Raw genomic sequence first — 27,724 nt, 5'->3', positions numbered from 1 at the left:
ACGTTTTTACCCAACAAGTAAAAAGACCCACCCAATATATCAGTGTTCTCTCAGTGTTCACCATTTTTGTTTTGATTTTGTGGTTTGTTTATTTCAAAATCTGACAATCACTAATCAGCTGTTGAAAAGAAAATGCAGGCAAAACGATTAATTTGACATTGATTTGACATTTTAGTTTTTTACATATCAATTACATGAAAAACTGAAAATTTTTGTGATTTTACGACGATTCAAGTTGGTGAAATTTTATAGAGGAAATTTTATACAAAAATAATAATAAAACAAGTGTAAAATACTTGTAACAGCACAACAAAGTCGCCATTCTTATTGATTAATAAAAACCATGAAGTGAATTAATAAAAAAGTAAAATAGAAAAGCGCATCAGGAAGAAAATTAATTGATTTTGTAAGGCAAGGTGGTGGAAGTGAGCATTATTACTAAACTTATGTAAGTTGTGATGCATTTATACGTATTTCATAGAATTTGCAATGAATTGCATATAATAAACATCTTTCTATTTTAGTTGAAGAAAAAGAACAATAGTGCCATCCAAAATGCGTTCACGCAGCAACTCCGGCGTACGTCTGGACTATTACCAGCGTGTGGTCCATCGTCTGATTATGTCTCATCAGGAACCAGTTACGGGTTTATTTCCAGCTTCTAATGTAAACTCCCATGCATGGATCAGAGATAATGTCTATTGTATATTGGCGGTATGGGGTCTGTCAATGGCCTACAAGAAAATAGCCGATCAAGATGAAGATCGAGCCAAATGCTACGAACTTGAACAGAGTTGCGTTAAGCTAATGCGTGGTCTTCTAATGGCCATGATGAATCAAAAAGATAAAGTTGAGCGCTTCAAAATGACCCAAAATCCTTTGGATTCCTTACATGCCAAATACTCCAGCACAAATGCCCAACCTGTTGTGGGTGACGCTGAATGGGGACACTTACAAATTGATGCTGTTTCTTTGTATCTTTTGATTTTGGCACAAATGACTGCTTCAGGTCTGCAAATTGTATTCTCTTTGGACGAAGTATCTTTTATACAGAATTTGGTCTTTTACATTGAATCGGCCTATTGCATTCCCGACTATGGAATTTGGGAAAGAGGTGATAAAACAAATCATGGTGAACCGGAGCTTAATGCCAGTTCCATTGGTATGGCTAAGGCTGCCCTTGAGGCAATGAATGAATTGGATTTATTTGGTGCCCGTGGTGGACCGGCTAGTGTAATACATGTCTTAGCCGATGAGGCACATAAATGCCAAGCTGTACTGCAATCAATGTTGCCACGTGAATCGAATAGTAAAGAATTAGATTCTGGTCTATTGTGTGTGATTGGATTTCCTGCGTTTGCTGTCGACGATCCTCAGCTCATACGTATAACAAAAGATGCTATATTGCAACGTTTAATGGGAAAATATGGTTGCAAACGTTTTCTTCGTGATGGCTATCGTACACCCAAAGAAGATCCTAGTCGTTTGTATTATGAACGTTGGGAGCTGCGTATGTTCGAGAATATTGAATGTGAATGGCCATTGTTTTTTTGTTATTTGATATTGTTCCATGCGTTTCAAAATGATAAAATGGCGGTTAAAGAGTATGCGGATCGTTTGGAAGTAAGTAATGATATTTTTAATAAAATACGATTTTGTGGAGTTGAACAATAATTTCCCTTCCGAACTTCTCTATAACAAACTACCCTGTAATGAATACTTCTTTATAACAAAATTGCTCTAAAGGCATATGTGGAAATTCTCACACAAAATAATATCTCTATAACTAATTATCTCTACAACGTAGTAATGTCGGTCTCCGTGTGCCAAATTATAGAGAAGTTCGACTGTATTTTTTTTATCAAACAGATTACTTTTTAAAATCAAAAATCTTTTTAATTCCGATTTGGATTCGTTTTTATTTTTCACCCTCAGCAAATAATGGTACGTGGTGATGATGGTATACTTTTAATACCTGAAAGCTACGCAGTTCCCCCCGATGCTGTTGCACAAGAATATAAACATCCAGGGTCATCACCCAGGGAAGTTGTTGGTCGTTGCCCGTTCTTATGGGGTCAATCACTATTTATTTTGGGGAGGTTATTACAAGAGGTAAGAATTTCCAAAGTCATATCTTTAAAATCGACTAATATTTTTATTTCATTCTATTATAGGGATTTTTAGCTGTTGGTGAATTGGATCCTCTAAATCGTCGTTTGGGTGCTCAAAAGAAACCTGATGTTGTTGTACAAGTTGTTATTATTGCTGAAGACAACGAGATACGTGATAAATTAGCCGAATCTGATTTACACGTGCAGACGATTGCCGAAGTGGCTCCCATTGAAGTGCAACCGGCCCGCGTCCTAAGCCATTTGTATACATATTTGGGTAGAAATCGTAAATTGGGTTTGACTGGTCGTAAATCACGTGATGTGGGTATTTTGAGTACAAGTAAGCTGTACTCATTAAAAGATAGAATATTTGCCTTTACACCACAGGTACGTTAAGACAATTTATTTTTAGTTAGTTATTTTTTCTTAATTATTTATCCATAGGTTTTTATTTAATTTATTTTTATTTATAATGTTTTGTTTTTATTTCTTTTTAATGTTTCTATCAAAAAAACACAACCACACAAAACTAAATCCCCTCTAGTTTGTCGACTTATCACGTTTTTATATCGCCTCCGATTATGAATTAATGATTGATATTCTTAAAGGCGAAATAAATTTTCTAAAATCTGCTTGGGATTTACTTGGACGTCCCTTGGTTACATTAGTTTTGAAAAAGATTCATTTAGGTCTGTTTTTTTGGCAAAATATATTTCTCATTTACATGTAAAATTTTAAAGTTCTGATAATTGTTTGCATTTGTACGATAAACCAAGAATTTCCATTTTATTATCTTTTGCAAGGGATGCGTTTCATTATTTTTTCTAATTTTTTCCGTATTCTTACATGTTTTCTTATGCATTTTTCTATTTTGTTTTTGTATACAAAAGCGAGTTTTGGTTGTCATCTAAAAACAATTGTGTGTTCTTCTTTATGTGTACATTGGCATTGTACTGGTTTTGGCTAAAGAAAAATTAATCTAAATTTTTACAAAAAAATCGAAATATTTTTTGAATAATATTTGGAGTTGGAGGATCATGGTTTTTTAAAATTACATAAAACCATGGTGCAATAACAAGGTGATACAGTAAGACTAGCTGATGGCTTCTCTTAGTTTAAATATTGTTTTAATATAAAAATTACAAATGATTAAAAGAGTCTTCTTGATAAAAGATTATTTCCAAATTAAGTGATTTACAATGTTCTCTTAATTATGTCCTTCGAAAACTGTTAACAAAAAATATTTCGGGTTTTCAAATTGTCTTATCTGTAAATTGGGATTTTTTTAAAAACTTGCTTTTGTGTCCATATTAACATATATTTGTAGTTTCTTTCTTTCCATAAACACACAAGTATGTTTCCAACAACACAAAGATAAAACTCCTTTTTAGTTTACATTCTATTGAATTTCTTTTTATTATTTTTTATTTATTTTATTACAAAAGCTGAACTGAATTACATTTAAAATAGTTTGAAAGATATTATAATTTAATTTTTTTACTTAATTTTCATAAGTAATGTGTCTAATTAGCCTTATTATTTTACAAAAAAAAATAATCTTTTCCTTTCCGAATTTGAAATTCACTACATTTGATCATTAATTTTCTATATTAATTAATTTTAATTCAGCATATCGATTATGAAGAATATTATACTACACGAGATCCTGACTTGCTTGCAAGTAATTTCACCACCAATTTAGCTTTCCTAACAAATAATTGGCGTCATATGTTAGGAAGACCTACCATAACTTTAATGGCAACACATTATATGCTAGGTAATTACCTTTCCACAACCCCACCACAAATTCAACACCTACAAATCGTGCATAAACATAAATATACACATACACACTTATACTATTAACTATATATAAAAAATTGCTTATAATTATAATGAGTTGCTTATTATTATAATGAGTTTTTGGGAACGGTATAAATTTGGAACAATTCCAATTTTATAATGAAAACAAAGAAAGTGTTTCCTTAGCAGTTTGGGATATTTAATACATTGGTTGAACTTTTAATACATACTTGGTTTTGGAGCAAGTTGTAATCTATAGCTTTGTTCCTTTATGTTAAAGTTTCTTCAAGTTTTACCATTTTTAACTCGGAAAGCGTTCCTTAACCCCAAAAAGTAGTAAAACTGGAAGCAATTTTTATGAGAGTGAGAGAGAAGAGAGAGAGAGCCAAAATGGCTTCCTCTTTTACTACTTTCTGCTCGACAAATTTCGCTGTGTAAAAAGTGGAAAATCTGTCAAACTGCTGATTTGACAACTAAGGCAAAAGGAATAAAGAAAACTACGCGCTTTATCAAAGCAAAATAAAAAGAAATAAAATAAAATAATAAAAATTTAAACCAGTGAAATAAAAAAATAATAAACTGTGAAATTTATTTATTTATTATTGCTTGTTATTTTTTTTAAGCAGCCATGTTTGCTTTTTGACATTGCTGCCAGATCTACTATTTTTCCGTTTCTTTACTTTTGTTCAAACTTGTTAGAAGAGAGAACTTCTCTCTTTTGCTACTTTTACTATTAAAAAAGTAAAGGAACAAAGCTTATATGATGTCGGAAAATCAGTTATAATTTCAGTTCAGTTATAATTTAAGACATTTACTTGTAATTTGTGACATCGAATTGAATTTCGAATTATTTCATTTGTAGTTTAAGAATTTCAATTGAAATTTGAATTATTTCATTTGTAATTCGAATTTTTCCATTTTAATTTGAATTTTTTCATTTTAAATTCAAATTATTATATTTGAAATTTGAACTATTCCATTTGTAATTCGAATTATTCCATTTGAAATTCGAAAGTTTTGGTTGCATTGGGTTTTGATATGATTTTTCGAATTACAAATAATAGGTTTCGAATTAAAAATGTAATAATTTGAATTTCAAATGTAATAATTTGAATTCCAAATGTAATAATTTGAATTAGCAAATAAATTATGAATACCAAATGAAAACAAAAATCAAATTATAAATGAAATAATTCGAATTTCAATTGAGATTCTCCAACAACATGTGAAATGTTTTGAATTTCAAATGAAATAACAAAATAAAAATATAATAAACAGAATTAAAAACAATCTACCGATATTCCGTCCAGCTTTTTGAAGCTTCAACTCAATAGATTGCGTTGGAAAAATCTTCTGTAAATTTAAATGTAAAGAAATTGCCATTAGTTTGTGACACTTGTACCCATGTCCATGCTACTACCGTGTGACCCGCCACTCCGCCGATGAAGGTATTACGTACTAATGACTAAAGGCCTACGTACATAAGCTGCCTCGCCTGGTTGCCTTGCTTGCTTCTGTTAAAAGAATAAAAAAGAAAAGGGCAACCCAGTTCGAAATTTGCTCGGCCTCCTTTATTCTTTTATTTTTATTATGCCAGAAATGAAGCAGGAAAGCAATGCAACCAGGCAAAGCAGCTTATGTACCCAGGCCTTAATAACAATTTTTAAAATTGTTCTCACTTTTAAAATTCCCAAACAAAAAAATGTTTTGAATCATATAAAAAATGATATTTTACAAAATATTGGAAATGTTTACATGGCAGAAATAAATACCTTATAGATACGCCTTTGTGGCCGATACTTACATAAAAGGCTAATGGAAATTGGTTTATACTGCGCTCAAGGATCAAAATACACAAATTTATGGGATACCAATCATTATATATTGTTCGAGGTAAAATACAGAGGGAAACAAGTAAGAACGGCGTTAAGTTCGGCCGGGCCGAACTTGTTATACCCTCCACCACAAGTTGTATTGAAGTAAAATGGAATAATTACTTTCCTTTCGTGTATGAAGAAGACTTAATACTAAATTTCAGCAATTTCGGTAAAACACTGTGAGACACCATTCTATGGGAGCTATTTCAAAACGTCGATCTATACCGACAAATTTCTGGCGGAAAGTTTTTAGACTCAAAGAAGACTAACCCCCTGTTTTTGTAAAAGTTTTTATTCTTCTCACACGAATTGTCAAATTTTGTAGATCGATTTACTCGCCTCAGGGCAAATGTAGAGCTCTGATTTTTAAAAGATGAATTCTTAACTATATATGGAACGCGTCTACGAAAAATTAGGTCCGTATGTCATCTGGGGGCTGAGCTATGGATGCCTAAATTATTACGAATATAGACGAAAGAACAAAAAATAGTTACAAAAACAGGGGGTAAATACCAAATTTCCTATATTTCGGTAAGAGAATGTGGTTAAAACTTAAAAAAATACCGAAAATCAAGAAGTACGCTTCTATGGGGATATAGGAAGACGTGGACCTATACTGATAATACTCTTCTGGAATACTATATAACTCTTGGAAGACAAAATAACGAATTTCAGCCATTTCGGTTGGATATTGACGTCACAATCTTCAGTATTACGAAAATCGGGAGGTACCGTTCTATAGGGGCTACATCGAAACGTGGACCTATACCGACGAATTTTAGTCAGAAATGGGGCAATATGAAAGCGTGGACCTGTACAGACATATTTCTGGCGAACAGTTTTATATCACATTGAAGACTAAATACCAAATTTCAGCCATACGAAAAATCGGGAGATACCTTTCCATGGGAGCTAAAACCTTCAAAATACCGAAAATCGAGAGGTACCGTTCTATGGGGGCTATATGAAGGCATGGACCAATACCGACAAAGTTCTGGGGGAAAGTTTTATATCCCTAAAGAAGACTACGTACCAAATTTCAGCCATTTTGGTAGGATAATGAAGCTAAAACCTTAAAAATACCGAAAATCGGGAGGTACTGTTCTATGGGGGCTATATGAAGGTGTGGACCGATACCGACAAAATTCTGGGGGAAAGTTTTATACCCCTAAAGAAGACTACGTACCAAATTTCAGCCATTTTGGTAGGATAATGAAGCTAAAACCTTCAAAATACCGAAAATCGGGAGGTACTGTTCTATGGGGGCTATATCAAAACGTAGACCGATATATACCATTTTCAATACCAACCATCCTGCAAGTAATAAAAACGTCTGTACCAATTTGACACGCGTTTTCGCAAATATTATAACCGCGTATAAAAGATTGCATTTATGTAAAAAATTTTAAAGAAAATCGCGGTTAGTACGCGGATTTGTCAAAATATTTTTTGCTGATTTTTCATATTTTCAAGGTATTTATATACGCGGTTTTAGTGGATGGATTCGATCCGGCTTCAAAACGTCCTAAAAACTCCTAAAACTCTTAATTTTAAAGAATTTCAGTCATACTATATAGAATATATTAATAGTTCACGAATTCTGAATGGGTGAAACTCGGATTCATCGATTTTAAAACATTTTTGGTTTTTGCCATATACATATTAGAAAATAATTATTTCCATTTAAGTCATCGTCGTGTTCACCCAAAATTACTACACATGAAAAACATTTGCTATGTTCCAGAACCTGCAAGAAACAGCTACTTTTTACTACGATAACATTTTTTCCTTTATGTTACCGGAAAAAATAGTAAAAATTTGCAGTACTGGAACAGACCATTCACTGGAAAATATTGGTTTCAACATCAGATTTTTACAGTTTTGTGCCTGTCTCTTTTTCATTAAAAATTGTTTTCATAAATGTATTTGAATTAAAATGCATGATGTAAATTACTGCCAGCAAGAAACTTGAAGGGGCTAGGTGTTTAAGATTAAATAAACATATTTATTATACCGTTCCCAAAATATCAAATTTTTCTAGTCTGCTAATATTTTTTTGAATAATCATTAATTTCTTATTTTTTATTATTATTTGCTTTAGCTTCATTATATGTGCCACAAAAATGTTAATTGTTTGTATTGAGCTTTTGTTGTTTTATTTTATGTTGAATTAAGTTTTCTAATGGTATGTTTTGTTTGCATGTTTTTAGTTGGTTAATTTTAAATTTAGTTATTTTTTGTAGATTGCAATTAATGTGGAATAATTTAATGTGGACTAATTTAAAACCAATTTATTTTGCTAAATATAATTTGGTACGGAATATTTTGAGTTTTCTTTAAATATTTCAAATATTGTTTTCTCTCACCATTATGGGAATAAGTTTTAAAATTTGCTCAATATGGCTTTTTACTTCTTGGTGAGCTCTATGGCTTTGGTGTTTTTAAAAATTTCTCTTATATATCTCATAAAAAATAGTAAAATTTGCTTTAAAAAGAAGAAAAATTCTGAAAGTTTTCATATCGTCTTGTTCCAAGACTTTGAAAATTATTGGTTATTGTATTTTGTACAAGGGAAGTAAAGTAGTAGTTTTATTACTAACCCAGCCTGTATGTGTTTTAACATATTTTAATACAAATAAGTGCATGCTATAAAATCCTAATTTAAAATTAATAATGCTTGTACTTTTTTTAATCTTAATTGTTTTCAACATTAGATCAAGATAAAATACCCTTGGCCATGATACAAACAATGCGTAAATTAAAATCGGGCTATATTAATGGAACACGTGTTATGTTGGGTAATCTAAAAGATTTCCTCAACACCTCAGCCATAACGGATTTAAGTTTCTTGGGTAGTACCGAAGATGGTTATCCGGATCGTTTACATCCTGACGTTCAAACATATTTGGATGAACATTTATTACGTTCATTCAGTCATCGTAATATGATGAATTTAAGAGGTGGTCAATTGAGGCCACGACAATTAAGAAGACGTATGTCATGTAAGGGTGCCATAAAGAAGACCAGATCAATTAATGTAGATTGTAAGTTAAAAAAATTAAAAAAAAAAATTGAAAAAATTAAATTATGATTATGTGTTTTAAGCTGACACTTTGGGCATGGAAGGACCCACACCACTAACGGAACGACGTTTATCATCAGTTATAGCTCCACCATGGTTGCAGGCAAATAAACAAGCTCATGCAAGTACATTTGCAATAACACCTGAAGAAAATCCCAACAACACTTCCAGTCCGGATGTTTTGATAAGAGAAAATATTTATCCCATCGATATAAATCACAGCCGTTCATCAATGGAAAAACGCAGTAAGTTTGTAGATTAATTGTATTTTTCACATTTCATAAAAATGCCATTCAAATTGATTGTGTTCAAAGGACCATAGTCGATTTGCATTACAACAATAAAAAAGTGTAAGTCGGCTTTGTCGACAGATATATACCCTCAGCCAATGTAAAGTGAATCTTTCTTCTACGGACAGATCGAATGTATTTAAGGTCTCCTCTGAATTTTGTGGCCCTTTTTGGACATCTGAACTTGCCGACAAAAATGTGGATTAGGAATTAACTGCACTAAGACACAAATGTTGAACTCTTGTGGGGGAGGTACCCTTAGGGATGACCGATATGGACCATTTTAGATGTTAAACTAAATTTTGACAAAATATTAGGAGGTCCAAAGTTTGGACCAAATTGGTTGCCCCCCATTCAAGTGATATCGTCCTAGCATTTTTTACACCTTTCGAATGCAAATCGCTTCAACACAAATCAAAGTGATTCGAGAGCAGGTCTTAAAATGAACTTATCCGAAATTTTGTGTGAGAGGTACCAGAAGGAGGAGACAAATATAGTCCATATTCGAACCTGATCTATATCTGGTAGATATATTAGGATGTGCAAAGTATGGATTACATCGGTCACTCCCTTCAAAAGTTATCGTGCGCACAATTTTTCCGAACATTTTTCAACTTTTGTGGGGGAGGTACCTGAAGGAGTGGACCGATATGGCTTATCTTCGAATTTAAACTATATTTGGACAAAATTTTACGAAGGCCAAATTTTGGACCAAATCTGCAGATCCGTTCGAGAGTTATCTTGCTCTCCAACCACCACACTCGGTGTCATAGGGGCTCTTTGCAACTTTTAGGCTATTTTCTCAGGAAGTATGGACTTGCCCCTGATGAAACTTGTACCGTCGTATGGCGGACAGTGAACAAAAGTTGTTGCAATAAAAATCAAAGCGATTCGAGAGCAGGTCCTAAACTGAACTTTTCCGAAATTTTGTGTGGGAGGTACCCGAAGGCGTGGACCGATTGGGTCCATATTAGAACCTCATCTAAGTTTGGTAGAAATATCACGATGTGCTAAGTATGGACCAAGTCGGTTATTCCCTTCAAGAGTTATCGCGCGCACAAATTTTCCAAACATTTACGAACTTTTGTGGGGGAGGTACCGGAAGGACTGGACCGATATAACCCATCTTCGAACATAAACTAAGTTTGGACAAAATATTGCGATAGCCAAATTTTGGACCAAATCGGTTCATCCGTTCGAGAGTTATCGTGCGCACCAGCCAGGCAGACGGACATTGCTAAATCGACTCCAAATTGTCTGAAACACATTTCGTCCAAACATACTTCTGGTCTAAAACCATTATTTCGATGAGGCACATTTTGCCCGTATGAGAGTGTATATACCCTCGTTAGCATAAATGCTGAGGGTATAAACAGAAGAAAAGTACCTAGCAAAATAAAGTTCTATGAACAAATGGAGAACCTTGAATGTCTTCTATGCACGACATAAGACTTTTGAAGGTCTTCTATAGACAACAGAAGACTTTTGAAGGCTCTCTATAAACAACAGAAGACGTTTGAACGTAATCTAAAGAAGGCAGAAGACATTTGAAGGACTTTTATAGTCAACAGAAGACAGTCGACTCCAAATTGTCTGAAACACATTTCGTCCAAACATACTTCTGGTCTAAAACCATTATTTCGATGAGGCACATTTTGCCCGTATGAAAGTGTATATACCCTCGTTAGCATAAATGCTGAGGGTATAAAAAGAAGAAAAGTACCTAGCAAAATAAAGTTCTACGAACAAATGGAGAACCTTGAATGTCTTCTATGCACGACATAAGACTTTTGAAGGTCTTCTATAGACAACAGAAGACTTTTGAAGGCTCTCTATAAACAACAGAAGACGTTTGAACGTAATCTAAAGAAGGCAGAAGACATTTGAAGGACTTTTATAGTCAACAGAAGACCTTTGAAGGTCTTATATGGACAACAGACGACCTTCTGAAGTCTTCTATGGACAATGTAAGAACTTTGAAGGTCTTCTATGATCAACAGAACGACATAAGACTTTTGAAGGCTCTCTATAAATAACAGAAGACGTTTGAAGGTAATCTAAAGAAGGCAGAAGATATTTGAAGGACTTTTATAGTCAACAGAAGACCTTTGAAGGTCTTCTATGATCAACAGAACAGTTTTGATAGTCTTCTATAGACAAGATCTTCTATAGACAACAGAAAGACTTTGAAGGTCTTCTATAATCAGCAGAAGACCTTTGCAGATCTTCTATGAACTTTTCTTTTTTGTTGGGACACACCTCCTTTATTTATGAAATGGTTAAGGGAGAGGGTTTCAATTCTCGGACCGACAATGTACATATCAGAAGGGTATACATATAAAAAAAACCATATCGTTGTGGACATACGTATAAAAACTAAATGTGCTATTTGTGTTTTTATTTTGTACTTGTGTTTTATTTTATTTTTCTGTTATTTATTTTTATTTTCATATAATTTTCGTTATCACAACGCACAAACTCTTTGGTTCGTAAACGCAACACATTATTACGATTTTCGTTTTGATTTCTGTGTGTGTCTCATCAATCTGCTGCAAATCTTTACAAAAAAAACAAAATTACTAAAACTTAGTACAAAATGTTCCCAAAATTCTTGTGCAACGTCATCGTACCGATACCAATTTTGCTGATACAGAAGTTGAAGAGCTGATTGCAATGTTACGAGAAACTGAAAATCTCGAGGAACAAGGTGATATATTACAATATTTGGTGGATACCCAAGGATTGGATTTTAATACAGGTATGTTAAATTAGATCCAATAAGTTTAATAAGAAATATATTGACGAGATATTAAAAACAAATATACAACAATATACTCAGAATAACACATATACATATATATAAACACCCACACACATTAGTCCTTACACCTTTCCCCATTCAACAAATATTTGTCCTGTCCAATGTTCTGCCTTCAAACTACAAATACTCACATTATACACCCAAACATATAACACTTATATGTATTTATGTACTTGTATTTGTATATATGTATTTATTATTACATCCTCCGTCTTCCTTTAATCATTCAATATGTTTTATGTTTTAATGCTTCTTCATTAATCTTTTGTAAATCAAATCCATTCCAAAAAAAATTTTGTTTATTAGCCGGATTAGGACTTAAAAATAAAACATCTTCTACTACTACATCACCCGGTAAGTTTAAATGTTGTCTCATAGTTCCCTTAAAGGCAACTTATTATCAAACACATTTCCCCACCCTTTCCCAATATCCATTCGCACAAGAATTATATCGGTACTATCATATAATTGGATGTGTTTTATGTTTTCTATTGGCGAATAACTTGTTTTCAGTTGTATTGCTATGGGTGATTTTGTCTTTCTCTATCCCTAAGTGTCCTTAACCTAAAAAACTGAGATTTCTATTTCATTGTACACAAATACAATTTTACACAGATCTCTTTTACAAATTCACAGAAATACATTTAGCCAGAACATTTATGCTTTTTAACACATCTTGGGGTAGTTAGTAGTCGGAATCCGTACACCACACCATTGACCAACATGTTAAGTGGGAACCTCATTTCAGCCATTCAGTTTGTGAACAGCGTTGCAGTAGGTTTAGTGGCTGATATTTTCATATTCCTCGGGAGAAGAACTGCACAAAGTGAGCTATGTTGATATTTAAACTTTCACATATGTCATCGACGATAAGACCTGACACCGAATTTTCAGAAACACAGAGGAAAGTATCAGAAATATCGAAGGCTATCGATAGGTCAAGAGCCACCAAAGCTGTTCGGTCGCACGCCCTGTTCCGGTTCAGTTCTCGACTGATATGTGTGGGTATCGCATTTAATGCTGCTGCACATTTTCCGGAATCCATGCTGATGTAAGACAACTGGGAAACAACTTCTCATCGTAGGGAGGAGTAGTGCCTCTAAAATCTTTGCTACTGGAGACAGTAGCTCTGTATCCTTCTTGTACACATGAATGTCATGAAGAGCGTTGAACTCACCTAGCACCGGACGGTTATTACCCTCCAAAAGCGAGCTAATATCAGGCATATAACACAAGGCTCGGCTATTTATGTATGAAACACACTTGTACTAGACAGACATTTGTAAAAAGAATGCAAGTCCTCCTCCTATGCATCTTGTACAATCCTTTCGTAGAACGTAATCATCGCAACGTTGCAAGCTACAAGTGACGGCGACCATGATATTTCTCCGACTCATAATGTTTAGAACCTCGCTGACTTTATTATGGAGGAATTACAGAAATAATCCATTTCCAAGGCGCTGAATAACAAATATGTGCAAGATGCTGTTTTTGTAGTTGTTTATTGCTGTGGGAATCTGCGGGGTGTCTCCCACTTCGTCGGTGGAAGATGTTCTGGAACAGCAAGCAGCAAAACTAACTCCTATTGCAGTAGTTCTTGGAGGCGGTTAAGAACAGGATAGCTGCGGAAGTGCACCATTATTTCTCACTGATGTTGACATGTTTTGGATATGGATTGCGCAAACGGAAAAGATCTATGATGCGGTATATCTATCCCAGCCTAAACCAAAAGAGCGCAGGCATTTCAGGTTATAATGCCGCTCCCGTGGTGAAAAAATACACGAACACAAACATATAATTGCTGTGGTGATGTCCCGACGTCGAAGATTTCTCCTGGTCAAGTCGGTCCATAGAACCGGTCGTAGTTGTTGTTTTTGTTGGTCGTAGTTGTTGTTTTGTTACAAGGTCAAAATTCTTTTAAATTTTTTTCTCGTGTTATGGTCTACAGATATAAAACCGATCAAAATTGAAACAAACAACCAACTACAAAAATGTACCTTAGATCTCAATAAACAACTTTCTAGAGCATACGAACTCTATAAAAATTGTTCTTAAAGGTCAAAATAGCAGAACAAATGTGACTTTTATCTAGTTTGCTCTCGTTCTGGTCCACAGATACCAAACCGTTCAATATTCAAGAAAACAACTACAATAATGTAGCAAAGATTTCAGTAATCTTAAAGGTCAAAATAGTAAAACAGCAAAACACTTTAGAAAATATTCGATTTTTATACATTTTTCTCCGATTCTGGTCCATATATACCAAACCGTCCAAAATTTAGGAATAGAGTCAACTACAAAAATGTGCATAATATCTCAGTAAACTACTTTCTAGAACATATGAACTTTCTAGGAACGGTTCTTTAAGGTCAAAATTCGGTTATATTTGCCCCTTCTTTCCTGTTCAGGTCAGTAAATACATCACCTTTAAAATGTTCTTGAATTTTCAAGATTTGTTATCTACAAAAAATCGGAAAAAAGTATTAAAATCGAATATTTTCTAAAGTTTTGCTATTTTGACCTTTAAGTACCTTTTACAGACAGTTCGTATGTTCCAGAATGTTGTTTACTGATATCTTTGCTACATTATTGTAGTTGAATGTTTTCTTGAATATTGAATGGTTTAGTATCTGTGGGCCAGAAGCAGAGAAAAAGGATAAAAATGACATTTTTTGCTATTTTGACTTTTAAGAACCGTTTATACAGAGTTCGTATGTTCTAAAAAGATGTTTATTGAGATCTAAGGTACATTTTTGTAGTTGGTTGTTTGTTTAGAAGATGTACATACTTATTTAGCTGGCCCATTACAGAACATTTGTTCGATAGACCGAACTAAGAAAAGATCTCCAATTCTCTCTGTTTCGTGCTACGCTTTTTGGAATACCGCGCCTTGTCATCTCTTCATCCACTTGTTTGCGCCATCCATTCTTTGGCCTGCCTATTCTGCGTGCACCGCCATGTGGCTCGAATTTATACGCCTTTTTAGCGGGTTTATCATCGCTCATTCTTATTATATGGCCTAGCCAACACAATCGCTGCATCTCGATCACGGTGCTCTTGAAACAATTTTAAATGGAAGGTGCTTACACCTCGGAAATTTTTGCGGATTCTGAAACTACAATGTTTATAGATGAGAACAATCAAAAAACAAAAAAAATCACCGGAGCGCTTTTTAAATAAATCGCGATTTAAGTTGACATTTTTAGGGGTTGTTTAGGTCTTCGCGATTTTGCTTAGAAACCACATTTCCTATCAAAATGGGACTAAAACAAATGTTGTAGATATGAAAATTCTCTACAAGACTGACCTTTATGATATTCTCGTCGGTTTTACCGTTTTTGAGATATAGAAGTTCAAATTGGGACAATTCAAATTCAATTCAATTCTGTATCGCCCCCTTATAAGACAATGTCATGACTGCAAATTCCCAACTTAAACTTATATATCTAAAAAAATTTAACAACTAAGGATAAGTTACTTAAGCCAGTCTTGTAGAGAATTTTCTCAGCTTTAAGATTTTCTCAGGTCACATGTCGATACGACTTACCGTATTCAAGCAAATTCGCGAAACCCTAACAAAAACAAAACTAAAAATGTAAACTGAGCTTCCTTATCTCAAAAATGGTACAAGCTGGGAACAAATGATAAAGTCAATCCTCTAGAGAATTTTGACAGCTACAACATTTTCTTTACCTCCATTTCGATTGGACTTGCGGTTTTCAAGCAAAATTGTAAAAACCTAAAAAACACCTAAAAATGTGAATTTTGACCGCGATTTATTTAAAAATCCCTACAGCGATTTTTTCTTGTTGTTGGATTTTTCTCATCTATGAACACTGCTGATTCAGAATTCACAAAAACTTTCCCTGTGTAAGCGGTTTTCATCAAAAGTTAGTTAAGGCGCACTCTACATGACATTGTTTTATAAGGGGGCGATACAGTCAGTGCATTGTCCCAAGTTGAACTTCTATATCTCAAAAATGGTAAAAACTACGAAAATACCATAAAGGTCGATCTTGTAGAGAATTTTCATAGCTACAATATTTGTTTAGTCCCATTTTGATAGGAAATGCGGTTTCTAAGCAAAATCGCGAAAACATAAACAACCCCTACAAATGTCAACTTAAATCGCGATTTATTTAAAAAGCGCTCCGGCGATTTTTTTTGTTTTTTGATTGTTCTCATCTATGAGCATTGTAGTTTCAGAATCCGCAAAAACTTCCGAGGTGTAAGCACCTTCCATTTAAAATTGTTTCAAGAGCACCGTGCGATACGTTTAACTATATTGATGTCGTTGTATAGCAGATACAGCTCGTGGTTCATACGACGTCGGTATTCACCGTCAACGCAGATTGGTCCGTAGATCTTTCGAAGAATTTTTCTCTCAAACACGCCAAGCACTGCCTTATCTGCTTGCGCAATTACCCAGGCTTCGGAACCATACATCAGCACGGGTAGTATCAGTGTTTTGTAAAGCGTTATTTTTGTTTGACGAGTTTGTTTTTAAATTGCTTACTTAAGCCAAAGTAGCATCTGTTGGCCAATACTTCTTCTTCTTTTTATTTCACAACTGATGTCGTTTTTGTGTTTACGGCGGTGCCGAGGTATACGAAGTCTTTTACTACCTCAAAATTATAGGAACCAACTTTAACAGTTGGTCCGATCTAAATGGACGCATTGCGCCTCGACACCATCAGCTTGGTCTTCTCGCCGTTTACCGCAGGACCCACTTTAGCAGATTCTCCTTCGACCTTCATAAAGGTATCGGTTACTTCTTTTACTGATCGTCCCATGATGTCTATATCATCAGCATAAGCAAGTAACATGTGGCTATTGGTGTAGATTGTGCCACTTCTTTTGACGTTTGCCACTCGTATAACCTTTTCTAACAGGATGTTGAAGAGATCACACGAAAGGCTGTCTTCTTGCCTGAAACCTCTTTTGGTACAAAACTCTTCAGAAAGGTTCTTTCCTATTTTAACTGAAGATCTTGTGTCAGTTAGAGTCATTTTACAAAGCCGAATGAGCTTTGCGGGGATACCAAATTCAGACATTGCTTGGAATACCTTTGAACGTAGCGGGCTGTCGAAGGCTGCTTTATAATCGACAAAAAGGTGGTATGTGTCGATCTGCATCTCTTGGGTCCTCTCCAGGATTTGCCGCAGGGTAAATATCTGGTCAATGGTGGACTTGCCAGGTCTAAAGCCGCATTGGTATGGACCAATTATTTCGTTGACCATATGCTTTAGTCGTTCGCACAATATTCCTGACACTATCTTATAGGCAATAGGGAGAAGACTTATGCCCCTATAGTTGGAGCATACAGTCTTATCTCCTTTCTTGTGGACGGGACACAGGATGCTCCGGTTCCAATCGTCGGGTACGCGTTCTTCCTGCCAGATGGAGCTAACTAGCTGATGCATACACCTTATCAGCGTGTCGCCTCCGGTTTTAAACAGCTCGGCTGGTAGGCCATCGGCTCCTGCTGCCTTATTATTCTTCAGCCGGTTTATTGCTGTCTTTACCTCATCTTGGCTGGGTGGTATACATTCAATACTATCTTCTGGGATTGGATCTGTGGTATCTTCGTCGACTTCGCTACTATTGGATACCAGCAGTTTGGAAAAATGTTCTTTCCATATCCTTAGCACACTATCTGTATCAGTTACCAGATTACCTTGCTGGTGTCGACAGGAGGATGTGCCAGTTCCAAAGCCATCAGTTTGATGTTTCACTCTTTGGTAGAATTTTCGCACTTCATTCTGTCTCCTGTACATCTCGATTTGTTCACACTCCCGCTTTTTCATCTCTTTCTTTTTCCTGCAGAAAAGACGTATCTCCTCTCTCCTTTTCTCCCGATACCTCTCTCGTGCGCTACGCGTTGCTACTGATTGTAAAGTAGCCCTATATGGTGCATGCATTTTTCTCTTCGGTAGCAGCACGACACTCCTGGTCATACCATGCATTCCTTGGTGGAGGTCTCTGGTATCCAAGTACTGATTTTGCGGCTGTTTGCATGGAGTGGGTAATGTTTTGCCATTGTCCTGATATGTTATCGGGACGAGGAGTGCTTTGATTAAGCAGTTGGGCCAGTTGAGTGGAATATGCTGTGGCTATCTGTTGTGATTGCAGCTTACCGATGTCCAACTTCCGTGTTGTGTCTGTTCGCACTTTGTTTGCTATGTTTAATTTGGTACGAACCTTTGCTGCAACAAGGTAGTGGTCCGAGTCTATGTTTGTACCTCGGAACGATCGTACATCCAACACGCTTGATGCATGTCCTCCATCTATCATAACGTGATCAATTTGATTTCTTGTTCTTTGATCTGGCGACAGCCAGGTACCCTTATGAATATCAAGATGCTTAAATTTGGTACTGCTAACTACCATGTTTCTTGCAGCTGCAAAGTCTATCAGCCTCAAACCGTTGTCAGATGTTTCACTGTGGAGGCTAAATTTCCCGACTGTTGGGCCAAAGATATTCTCCTTTCCAATTTTGGCATTAAAATCTCCTAGTATAATTTTAATGTCATGGGCAGGGCAACGGTCATAAGTTTCTTCTAAGCGCTCGTAAAATATATCTTTGGTCTGTTCGTCCTTGTCTTCAGTGGGAGCATGAGCGCAAATAAAGCTGATGTTGAAGAATTTTGTCTTTAATCGAATTGCAGTCTTTCATTCACTGGGGTGAAGCTGGAGACGAGATGTTTTAACCTCCGACCAACTACAAATCCGCAACCAAACTCATGCTTTGCGTCATGGCAGCTATAATACAGTGCGTCACCTTTAGGTGTTGTTGTGACGCCTTTCCCGTTCCATCGTATTTCCTGTATGGCAGTAATGTCGGCCTTGTTCTTTTCAAGTACATCTGCCAATGCGTAAAGTGCACCTTCTCTATAAAGAGTGCGAACATTCCAGGTGCAGATTCGCAGATCATGGTCCTTAAAACGTTTGCCTGGGTCGTCAACTTATGAGGGATTTGTTTTTATTTTCTTTCGTTTTTTCATAGTAGGCTGTTTTTTCTAGGGCAGGGTTACTAACCCGACGCCCAAACCCATGTTTTTAACGTTCTTATGGGTGAAAGCGCGGCGCATGTTAGCTCACTACCTTTAACGGATATTAAAGGCAGTTCCCCAGGTGACACCACGGGGAGGTCAGTGTCCGCTTGAGATGAAAGAGGGACCAAGATAAATCCTGGGATTTGCCTCGTTAAAGTCGGTCAGGACCGTTCCTTGGTATCTTCCATCCCCTACGTAGTCCTGACAAAATTACCCTTTTGACATCAAAACCTCAAACCTTTGCAGGCCTACCACCGCTAAAGTTGATGAGATAGGAAAAAACCGCGAGACACGTGTCTTCTGTTTTTTGATCTTCTATCACACTGCGGTGTCAGAATATGTTTAATAATCTTCGTGTTGCATAGTGTTATTTGTGTGCATGGAGTATGTATATGGAACCACCTCAATTGGTTTTGACCATAAATCTTTGCGACGCAGGACAGAACGGGCGTATGTTTAAGGTATCAGAAGTGCGATTCTCTAACTCATTTTTTGAGTTGCCAACAAATGTCGTAATTTCTACTTTAACTTGGGAAAATTAATTCTTCCATAACCTTAAAACCCTAAATATATGTTACAAATTGTGTTTCTTCGTCTTCACAATAAGATGTCTCTGTCCCACTAAATGCAATATTTCCTCAATTACACTAGTGAACCACCTTATAAATTTGAGTTTGAATTAATAAACCCAAATTAGCAATACTTCTTTAAAACCAAATATACTTACATATATTTATATATTTTGACTCTTATGCACGACTTCGTGCGAACTTACAAGTAGAAGAAGCTTTTTGTGGAAATTTCTTTAGCATATTATCCTGTGTGAGGGAATAGTAACATAAAAGGACATAACATTGAAATTAAAATTCACGTCGAAGTGGTGTGTTATATATGGCAACATACATACATTATACATTGATACACATTAACACAACAACAATTAATGTTAAACTAATTTCAGTTTCAATAGATCTTTGAATAATTCAGAAAAAAATGTCATCTGAATTAAAACAAAAAAAATGTTAATCATCTAATTTCTTTCTTTTCTTTCATACTACCACAATAATTTTCATCGTGGCACTCTCCTATTCTATGCACTCTACGCACATTAATATTCTACTTAACTTATTGCTGGGTTCTAAACCATTTGGTATTACTATGCTTTATAATTCTATGTTATCGCTTTTATTCTTATTAAATGCATCCAAACTCTTCATCGTATCTTAATAAAAAAAATAATATTACAAATTATGGGGAAATGTAACTTGCATGATATTTTGAAAAAAATAAAATAAAAAAGAAATCGATTGCGCTCTTCTGGATGAAATTCTTGATTCCGAAACTGCTTTCAAAAGTCCCTTATTTGCAAAACCTCCCCTACCACCAACGGTGGTTATAGAAGGCTCCTCGAATAATAATTCTTCAACGCCTAACATTACTATTAATGTATCTCAATCTGAAGGAATGCTGGAAGAAGGTCGTGTCGTTACCGTACGCGATCTGCTAAAAGGACTCTACGAAAAGGCATGTCAACAAAAACTATGGGGTCTCGTACGTCATACAGCCGGTATGTTGGGCAAACGTGTTGAGGATTTGGCGAAGGCGGTTACAGATCTGTTGGTGCGTCAAAAACAAGTTACCGTTGGTATGCCACCAAATAATGAATATACGATAACGGCACCGTTGCCAGAGGCTGATTTGAGGCAATTGATACATGATGTGAGTACATAATTATACATACTTAAATTCTATTCAATAATTATTTATTATTACTATTATTTGTCCTATTTAATACTGTTTTTGTTATCCAGGCTTATGGCGATGATGAAAGTACGGCCATGTTAACTCAAGAGTTGATGGTATATTTGGCAATGTTCATACGCACTGAGCCTCAACTTTTCCACGAAATGTTACGTTTGCGTGTCGGCCTTATCATCCAAGTTATGGCCAAGGAATTATCTCGTACTCTAAACTGTGATGGCGAAGCTGCTTCGGAACACCTATTGAATTTATCACCATTTGAAATGAAGAATTTACTGTACCATATTTTGAGTGGCAAAGAATTTGCCGTCAGCAGTGGTAAGTGTGGAAATACATTTGGATTTAAAAGTCAAGTATTTATTTTTATAGACCCGTTTTTCAGGAAGGTTGTATTGAGCACCCTTTTTTAGAAAAGGTCTATTGAAGCACCCTTTCATTCAGAAAGTGTATAAAGAAGCTGCCTTTCATTCAGAAAGGGTCTGTAGAACATCCTTTTTACAGAAAGGACCTATAGAAGAAGCTCCTTTTTTCAGAAGGGGTCTATAGAAGCTCCTTCTTTCAGCAGAAGTCTATAGGAACACCCTTTATTTCAGAAAGGGTCTATCGAAGCACCCATTCTTTCAGAAGGAGTCTATCGAAGCATGCATTCTTTCAGAAAGGGTCTACCAATGCACCCATTCTTTCAAAAAGGGTCTGTCGAAGCACCCATTCTTTCAAAAAGGGTCTATCGAAGCAACATTTTTTATAGCGTCTATCGAAGCACCCACTCTTTGAGAAAGGGTCTATCGAAGCAACCATTCTTTCAGAAAAGGTCTTTCGAAACACCCATTCTTTGAGAAAGGGTCTTTCGAAGCACCCATTCTTTGAGAAAGGGTCTTTCGAAGCACCCATTCTTTGAGAAAGGGTCTTTCGAAGCACCCATTCTTTGAGAAAGGGTCTTTCGAAGCACCCATTCTTTGAGAAAGGGTCTTTCGAAGCACCCATTCTTTTAGAATGGTTCTATCGAAGAACTCATTCTTTCAGAAAGGGTCTATCAAAGCACCAATTCTTTCAAAAAGGGTCTATACAATCACCCTTTCTTTCAAAAAGGTTCTTAAGAAGCACCCTTTCTTGCAGAAAGAGTCTATCAAACCACCCACTCTTTCAGAAAGGATCTGTCGAAGCACCCATTCTTTGAGAAAGGGTCTATCGAAGCCACCTTTTTTTAAAGCGTCTATCGAAGCACCCACTCTTTGTGAAAGGTTCTATCGAAGCAACCATTCTTTCAGAAAGTGTCTATAGGAGCACCCTTTCTTTTGAAAGGGTCTATAGAAGCACCCATTCATTCAGAAAGGGTCTACCGAAGCACTCTTTCTTCAAGAAAGGGTCTACCGAAGCACCCTTTCTTTAAGAAATGATCTATCGAAACACCCTTTATTTTAGAAAGTGTCTATCGGAGCACTCTTTATTTTAGAAAGTGTCTATCGGAGCACCATTTCTTTTAGAACGGGTCCATCGAAGCACCCATTCTTTCAGAAAAGGTCTTTCAAGGGGCTATCGAAGCACCCATTCTTTCAGAAAGGGTCTTTAGAAGTGTCTATCGGAGCACCCTTTATTTTAGAAAGTGTCTATCGGAGCACCATTTCTTTTAGAAAAGGTCTTTCGAAACACCATTTCTTTGAGAAAGGGTCTTTCGATGCACCCATTCTTTGAGAAAGGGTCTTTCGATGCACCCATTCTTTGAGAAAGGGTCTTTCGAAGCACCCATTCTTTGATCAAGGGTCTATCGAAGCAACCTTTTTTTAAAGCGTCTATCGAAGCACCCACTCTTTGTGAAAAGTTCTATCGAAGCAACCATTCTTTCAGAAAGTGTCTATAGGAGCACCCTTTCTTTTGAAAGGGTCTATAGAAGCACCCTTTCTTTTGAAAGGGTCTATAGAAGCACCCACTCATTCAGAAAGGGTCTACCGAAGCACTCTTTCTTCAAGAAAGGGTCTACCGAAGCACCCTTTCTTTAAGAAATGATCTATCGAAACACCCTTTATTTTAGAAAGTGTCTATCGGAGCACTCTTTATTTTAGAAAGTGTCTATCGGAGCACCATTTCTTTTAGAACGGGTCCATCGAAGCACCCATTCTTTCAGAAAAGGTCTTTCAAGGGGCTATCGAAGCACCCATTCTTTCAGAAAGGGTCTATCAAAGCACCCATTCTTTCAGAAATGGTCTATAGAAGCACCCTTTCTTTCAGAAAAGGTCGTTCGAAACACCCATTCTTTGAGAAAGAGTCTATCGAAGCACCCATTCTTTGAGAAAGGGTCTTTCGAAGCACCCATTCTTTGAGAAAGAATCTTTCGAAGCACCCATTCTTTGAGAAAGGGTCTATCGAAGCACCCATTTTTTAAGAAAGGGTCTATCGAAGCACCCATTCTTTGAGAAAGTGTCTTTCGAAGCACCCATTCTTTGAGAAAGGGTCTTTCGAAGCACCCATTCTTTGAGAAAGGGTCTTTCGAAGCACCCATTCTTTGAGAAAGGGTCTTTCGAAGCACCCTTTCTTTTGAAAGGGTCTATCGAAGCACCCATTCATTCAGAAAGGGTCTACCGAAGCACTCTTTCTTTTAGAAAGGGTCTCCCGAAGCACCCTTTATTTTAGAAAGTGTCTATCGGAGCACCATTTCTTTTAGAAAGTGTCTATCGGAGCACCATTTCTTTTAGAAAGGGTCCATCGAAGCACCCATTCTTTCAGAAAGAGTCTTTCGAAGCACCCATTCTTTCAGAAAGGGTCTGTCGACGCACCCATTCTTTCAGAAAGGGTCTGTCGACGCATCGATTCTTTCAGAAAGGGTCTATCGAAGCGCCCATTCTTTCACAACGGGTCTATCGAATCACCCATTCTTTCAGAAAGGTTCTATCGAAGCACCCATTCATTCAGAAATGGTGTATAGAAGCACCTTTTTTCAGAAAGGGTCTATAGAAGCCCCATTTTTCAGAAAAGGTCTATAGAAGCCCCTTTTTTCAGAAAGGGTCTATAGAAGCCCCATTTTTCAGAAAAGGTCTATTAAAGGACCCATTATTTCAGAACGGCTCTATCGAAGCACCCATTCTTTTAGAAAGTGTTTTTAGAAGCACCCATTCTTTCAGAAAGGGCCTATCGTGGCATCCATTCTTTCAGAAAGGGTCTATCGAAGCACTCATTCTTTGAGAAAGTGTCTATCGAAGCACCCATTCTTTCAGAAAGGGTCTGTCGACGCACCCATTCTTTCAGAAAGGGTCTATCGAAGCGCCCATTCTTTGAGAAAGGGTCTTTCGATGCACCCATTCTTTGAGAAAGGGTCTATCGAAGCACCCATTCTTTCAGAAAGGGTCTATCGAAGCACCCATTCTTTCAGAAAAGGTCTATAGAAGCACTCTTTTCTTTAGAAAGGGTCTATCGAAGCACCCATTCTTTCAGAAAGGGTCTATCAAAGCACCAATTCTTTCAAAAAGGGTCTATCGAAGCGCCCATTCTTTCAGAAAGGGTCTATAGAAGCACCCATTCTTTCAGAAAGGGTCTATCGAAGCACCCATTCTTTCAGAAAAGGTCTATAGAAGCACTCTTTTCTTTAGAAAGGGTCTATCGAAGCACCCATTCTTTCAGAAAGGGTCTATCAAAGCACCAATTCTTTCAAAAAGGGTCTATCGAAGCGCCCATTCTTTCAGAAAGGGTCTATAGAAGCACCCATTCTTTCAGAAAGGGTCTATAGAAGCACTCTTTCTTTTAGAAAGGGTCTATCGAAGCACCCATTCTTTCAGAAAGGGTCGGAGCACCATTTCTTTTAGAAAGTGTCTATCGGAGCACCATTTCTTTTAGAAAGGGTCCATCGAAGCACCCATTCTTTCAGAAAGGGTCTATAGAAGCACTCTTTCTTTTAGAAAGGGTCTATCGAAGCACCCATTCTTTCAGAAAGAGTCTTTCGAAGCACCCATTCTTTCAGAAAGGGTCTGTCGACGCACCCATTCTTTCAGAAAGGGTCTGTCGACGCATCGATTCTTTCAGAAAGGGTCTATCGAAGCGCCCATTCTTTCAGAAAGGGTCTATCGAATCACCCATTCTTTCAGAAAGGTTCTATCGAAGCACCCATTCATTCAGAAATGGTGTATAGAAGCACCTTTTTTCAGAAAAGGTCTATAGAAGCCCCATTTTTCAGAAAAGGTCTATAGAAGCCCCTTTTTTCAGAAAGGGTCTATAGAAGCCCCATTTTTCAGAAAAGGTCTATTAAAGGACCCATTATTTCAGAACGGCTCTATCGAAGCACCCATTCTTTTAGAAAGTGTTTTTAGAAGCACCCATTCTTTCAGAAAGGGCCTATCGTGGCATCCATTCTTTCAGAAAGGGTCTATCGAAGCACTCATTCTTTGAGAAAGTGTCTATCGAAGCACCCATTCTTTCAGAAAGGGTCTGTCGACGCACCCATTCTTTCAGAAAGGGTCTATCGAAGCGCCCATTCTTTGAGAAAGGGTCTTTCGATGCACCCATTCTTTGAGAAAGGGTCTATCGAAGCACCCATTCTTTCAGAAAGGGTCTATCGAAGCACCCATTCTTTCAGAAAAGGTCTATAGAAGCACTCTTTTCTTTAGAAAGGGTCTATCGAAGCACCCATTCTTTCAGAAAGGGTCTATCAAAGCACCAATTCTTTCAAAAAGGGTCTATCGAAGCGCCCATTCTTTCAGAAAGGGTCTATAGAAGCACCCATTCTTTCAGAAAGGGTCTATAGAAGCACTCTTTCTTTTAGAAAGGGTCTATCGAAGCACCCATTCTTTCAGAAAGGGTCTATCGAAGCACCCATTCTTTCAGAAAGGTCTGTCGACGCACCCATTCTTTCAGAAAGGGTCTATCGAAGCGCCCATTCGTTCACAAATGGTCTGTCGACGCACCCATTCTTTCAGAAAGGGTCTATCGAAGCGCCCATTCTTTCACAAAGGGTCTATCGAAGCACCCATTTGTTTCAGAAAGGTCCTATCGAAGCACACATTCTTTCAAAAAGGGTCTATCGAAGCACACATTCTTTGAGAAATAATCTATCGAAGCACCCGTTCTTTCAGAAAGGTTCTATCGAAGCACCCATTCATTCAGAAATGGTGTATAGAAGCACCTTTTTTCAGAAAGGGTCTATAGAAGCCCCTTTTTTCAGAAAGTGTCTATAGATGCCCCATTTTTCACAAAAGGTCTATTGAAGGGCCCATTATTTCAGAAAGCGTCTATGGAAGCACCCATTCTTTCAGAAAAGGTTTTTAGAAGCACCCATTCTTTCAGACAGGGTCTATAGAAGCACCCTTTCTTTTAAAAAGGGTCTATCGAAGCACACTTTGTTTCAGACATGGTCTGTGGAAGGAGACCTTTCTTTCCGAAAGGCTCTATGGAAGGAAAACTCTAAATTTTTGTCTTTTATTTTCAACATACATTTATTTCTTTCTCTCTCCCTCTCTATAGTTGCTCGTGGTAATCTCTCTATTGTTAGCTGTAAATCGAGTCGTGTTAGCAAAAAATCACAAATTGGTTTGGGTGATCCCGAAGGTGATGATGCCCTAATTGCCGCCATAGATGATCGGCAAGGACAATGGTTGAGGCGTCGACGTTTAGATGGTGCTTTAAATCGTGTACCACGTGATTTTTATTCCCGAGTTTGGAGTGTTTTGGAAAAATGCCAAGGCTTGGCAATTGAAGGACGTGTCTTACAGCAAAGTTTAACCCAAGAAATGACTCCTGGAGAGTTGAAATTTGCATTGGAAGTTGAGACGGCACTTAATCAAATACCACAACCAGAATATCGTCAGCTAGTAGTGGAGGCTTTAATGGTTTTGACACTTGTTACCGAGCATAATATGGTGCCGAATTTGGGTGGTGTTATTTATGTTGAACATTTAGTACATAAGGCAAATCAATTGTTCTTGGAAGATCAACGTAAAGTACAGGGTGATGCTACGCTGTGTTGTGCCAAATCTAAAGATGGAAATCAACAACATCAAGCTGCTTCGGGTATGCTGTTGTGTGGTGGTGCTGCCTACATTTGTCAACATTTATACGATAGGTAAGGTGGAAAGTGACTTTGGTTTTAGGGATATACTAATCGAAACATTTAATTCTTTAGTGCTCCGAGTGGCAGTTATGGTACCATGACCTATATGGCACGTGCAGTGGCTTTGGTTTTGGATTGTGTTCCTAAACATGGTGAAATGGAATGTGCCATTTGCTAAACCACACCTTATTTGCTATTATCAATATAATTATTGTCAAAAGTAAATTATTCACTTTAGTTGTAGTTTGTTTCGTTTCGTTTTCTTTGCTGAAACTTTATTATTTTTGTATACATCAGTTTGGAGGATGTATATCAAAAAAGTTTGGATTTTAATTGTTGTGTCATACAATTAAATTGTTTTTTATTTGAATAACTCTCTCGAATTTTTAAAATTTTAATACAAAATTAAGCACAAAATTTTAGTTACTAATTATTGTTTTAATTGTGATCTGTTGATGGCAAAAAAGGCAATTGCAAAAAACTACTTTCTTCTACTTGTATTATTTCGGAATTGTAGCATTGTCTTGCCACCTTCAATTGGGTCCAAACAGTTTTTCTTTACTATAGTATTTAGTAAAATTTTAAATGTAATTTGCATAATGATTTCAATGCAGTTTAGAAAAAAAAAAATAAACTTGATGTTTTGAAATTTGTATCATATTTGTATTTCAAATTATTTTTGGGGATATTTACTAAAAAATTGAGAGAAAAATATCAAAACGGGAATTAACTTTAAATATTGAATAAAAGGACAAGAGCGGAAGAGACCTTTCATCACAGTTATCGCCGAAGAATTAGCTCGTACACTAAACTGTGATGGTGAATCTGCTTCGGAACACCTATTGAATTTATCACCATTTCAAATGAGGAATGTATCTTTTAGTGGCAAAGAA

The 27,724-nt window shown here is 36.5% G+C and overlaps 1 protein-coding gene across 16 annotated transcripts; it reads left to right on the top strand.

The window, feature by feature from the left end:
- LOC141398531 (probable phosphorylase b kinase regulatory subunit alpha) lies at positions 1 to 27,491 on the top strand. Of its 16 annotated transcripts, none has more exons than XM_073975866.1 (13): positions 16 to 448; positions 525 to 1,623; positions 1,936 to 2,112; positions 2,175 to 2,498; positions 3,741 to 3,888; positions 8,506 to 8,835; positions 8,897 to 9,118; positions 11,817 to 11,921; positions 12,291 to 12,338; positions 20,340 to 20,758; positions 20,851 to 21,118; positions 26,246 to 26,843; positions 26,904 to 27,491. In XM_073975866.1, the coding sequence occupies exons 2-13, from the start codon at positions 556 to 558 to the stop codon at positions 27,007 to 27,009; spliced, it is 3,813 nt and encodes a 1,270-aa protein (XP_073831967.1). In that variant the 5' UTR covers positions 16 to 448; positions 525 to 555; the 3' UTR covers positions 27,010 to 27,491. The 16 variants fall into 16 exon arrangements, with proteins under 16 accessions (XP_073831974.1, XP_073831967.1, XP_073831966.1 ...); XM_073975875.1 differs by having other exon boundaries at positions 56 to 448; positions 20,502 to 20,758; XM_073975871.1 differs by having other exon boundaries at positions 56 to 448; positions 11,754 to 11,921; positions 20,502 to 20,758.
- Positions 27,492 to 27,724: the final 233 nt, after the last annotated feature.

This window comes from Musca autumnalis, unplaced genomic scaffold (genome assembly GCF_047663935.1).
Source record: "Musca autumnalis isolate F117 unplaced genomic scaffold, ASM4766393v1 scaffold_3, whole genome shotgun sequence".
Taxonomy (NCBI): Eukaryota; Metazoa; Arthropoda; class Insecta; order Diptera; family Muscidae; genus Musca; species Musca autumnalis.
Note: the sequence above shows the minus strand (reverse complement) of the source record. Positions and strands in the feature narration are given on the sequence as shown.

Bases quoted from the DNA above. Each gene is read 5' to 3' on its own strand.
- LOC141398531 (XM_073975862.1), top strand. From the start codon at position 556: ATGCGTTCACGCAGCAACTCCGGCGTACGTCTGGACTATTACCAGCGT. The intron at 1,624-1,935 runs GTAAGTAATGAT...TTTCACCCTCAG, and splicing joins AGTATGCGGATCGTTTGGAA to CAAATAATGGTACGTGGTGA. The intron at 21,119-26,245 runs GTAAGTGTGGAA...CCCTCTCTATAG, and splicing joins AGAATTTGCCGTCAGCAGTG to TTGCTCGTGGTAATCTCTCT.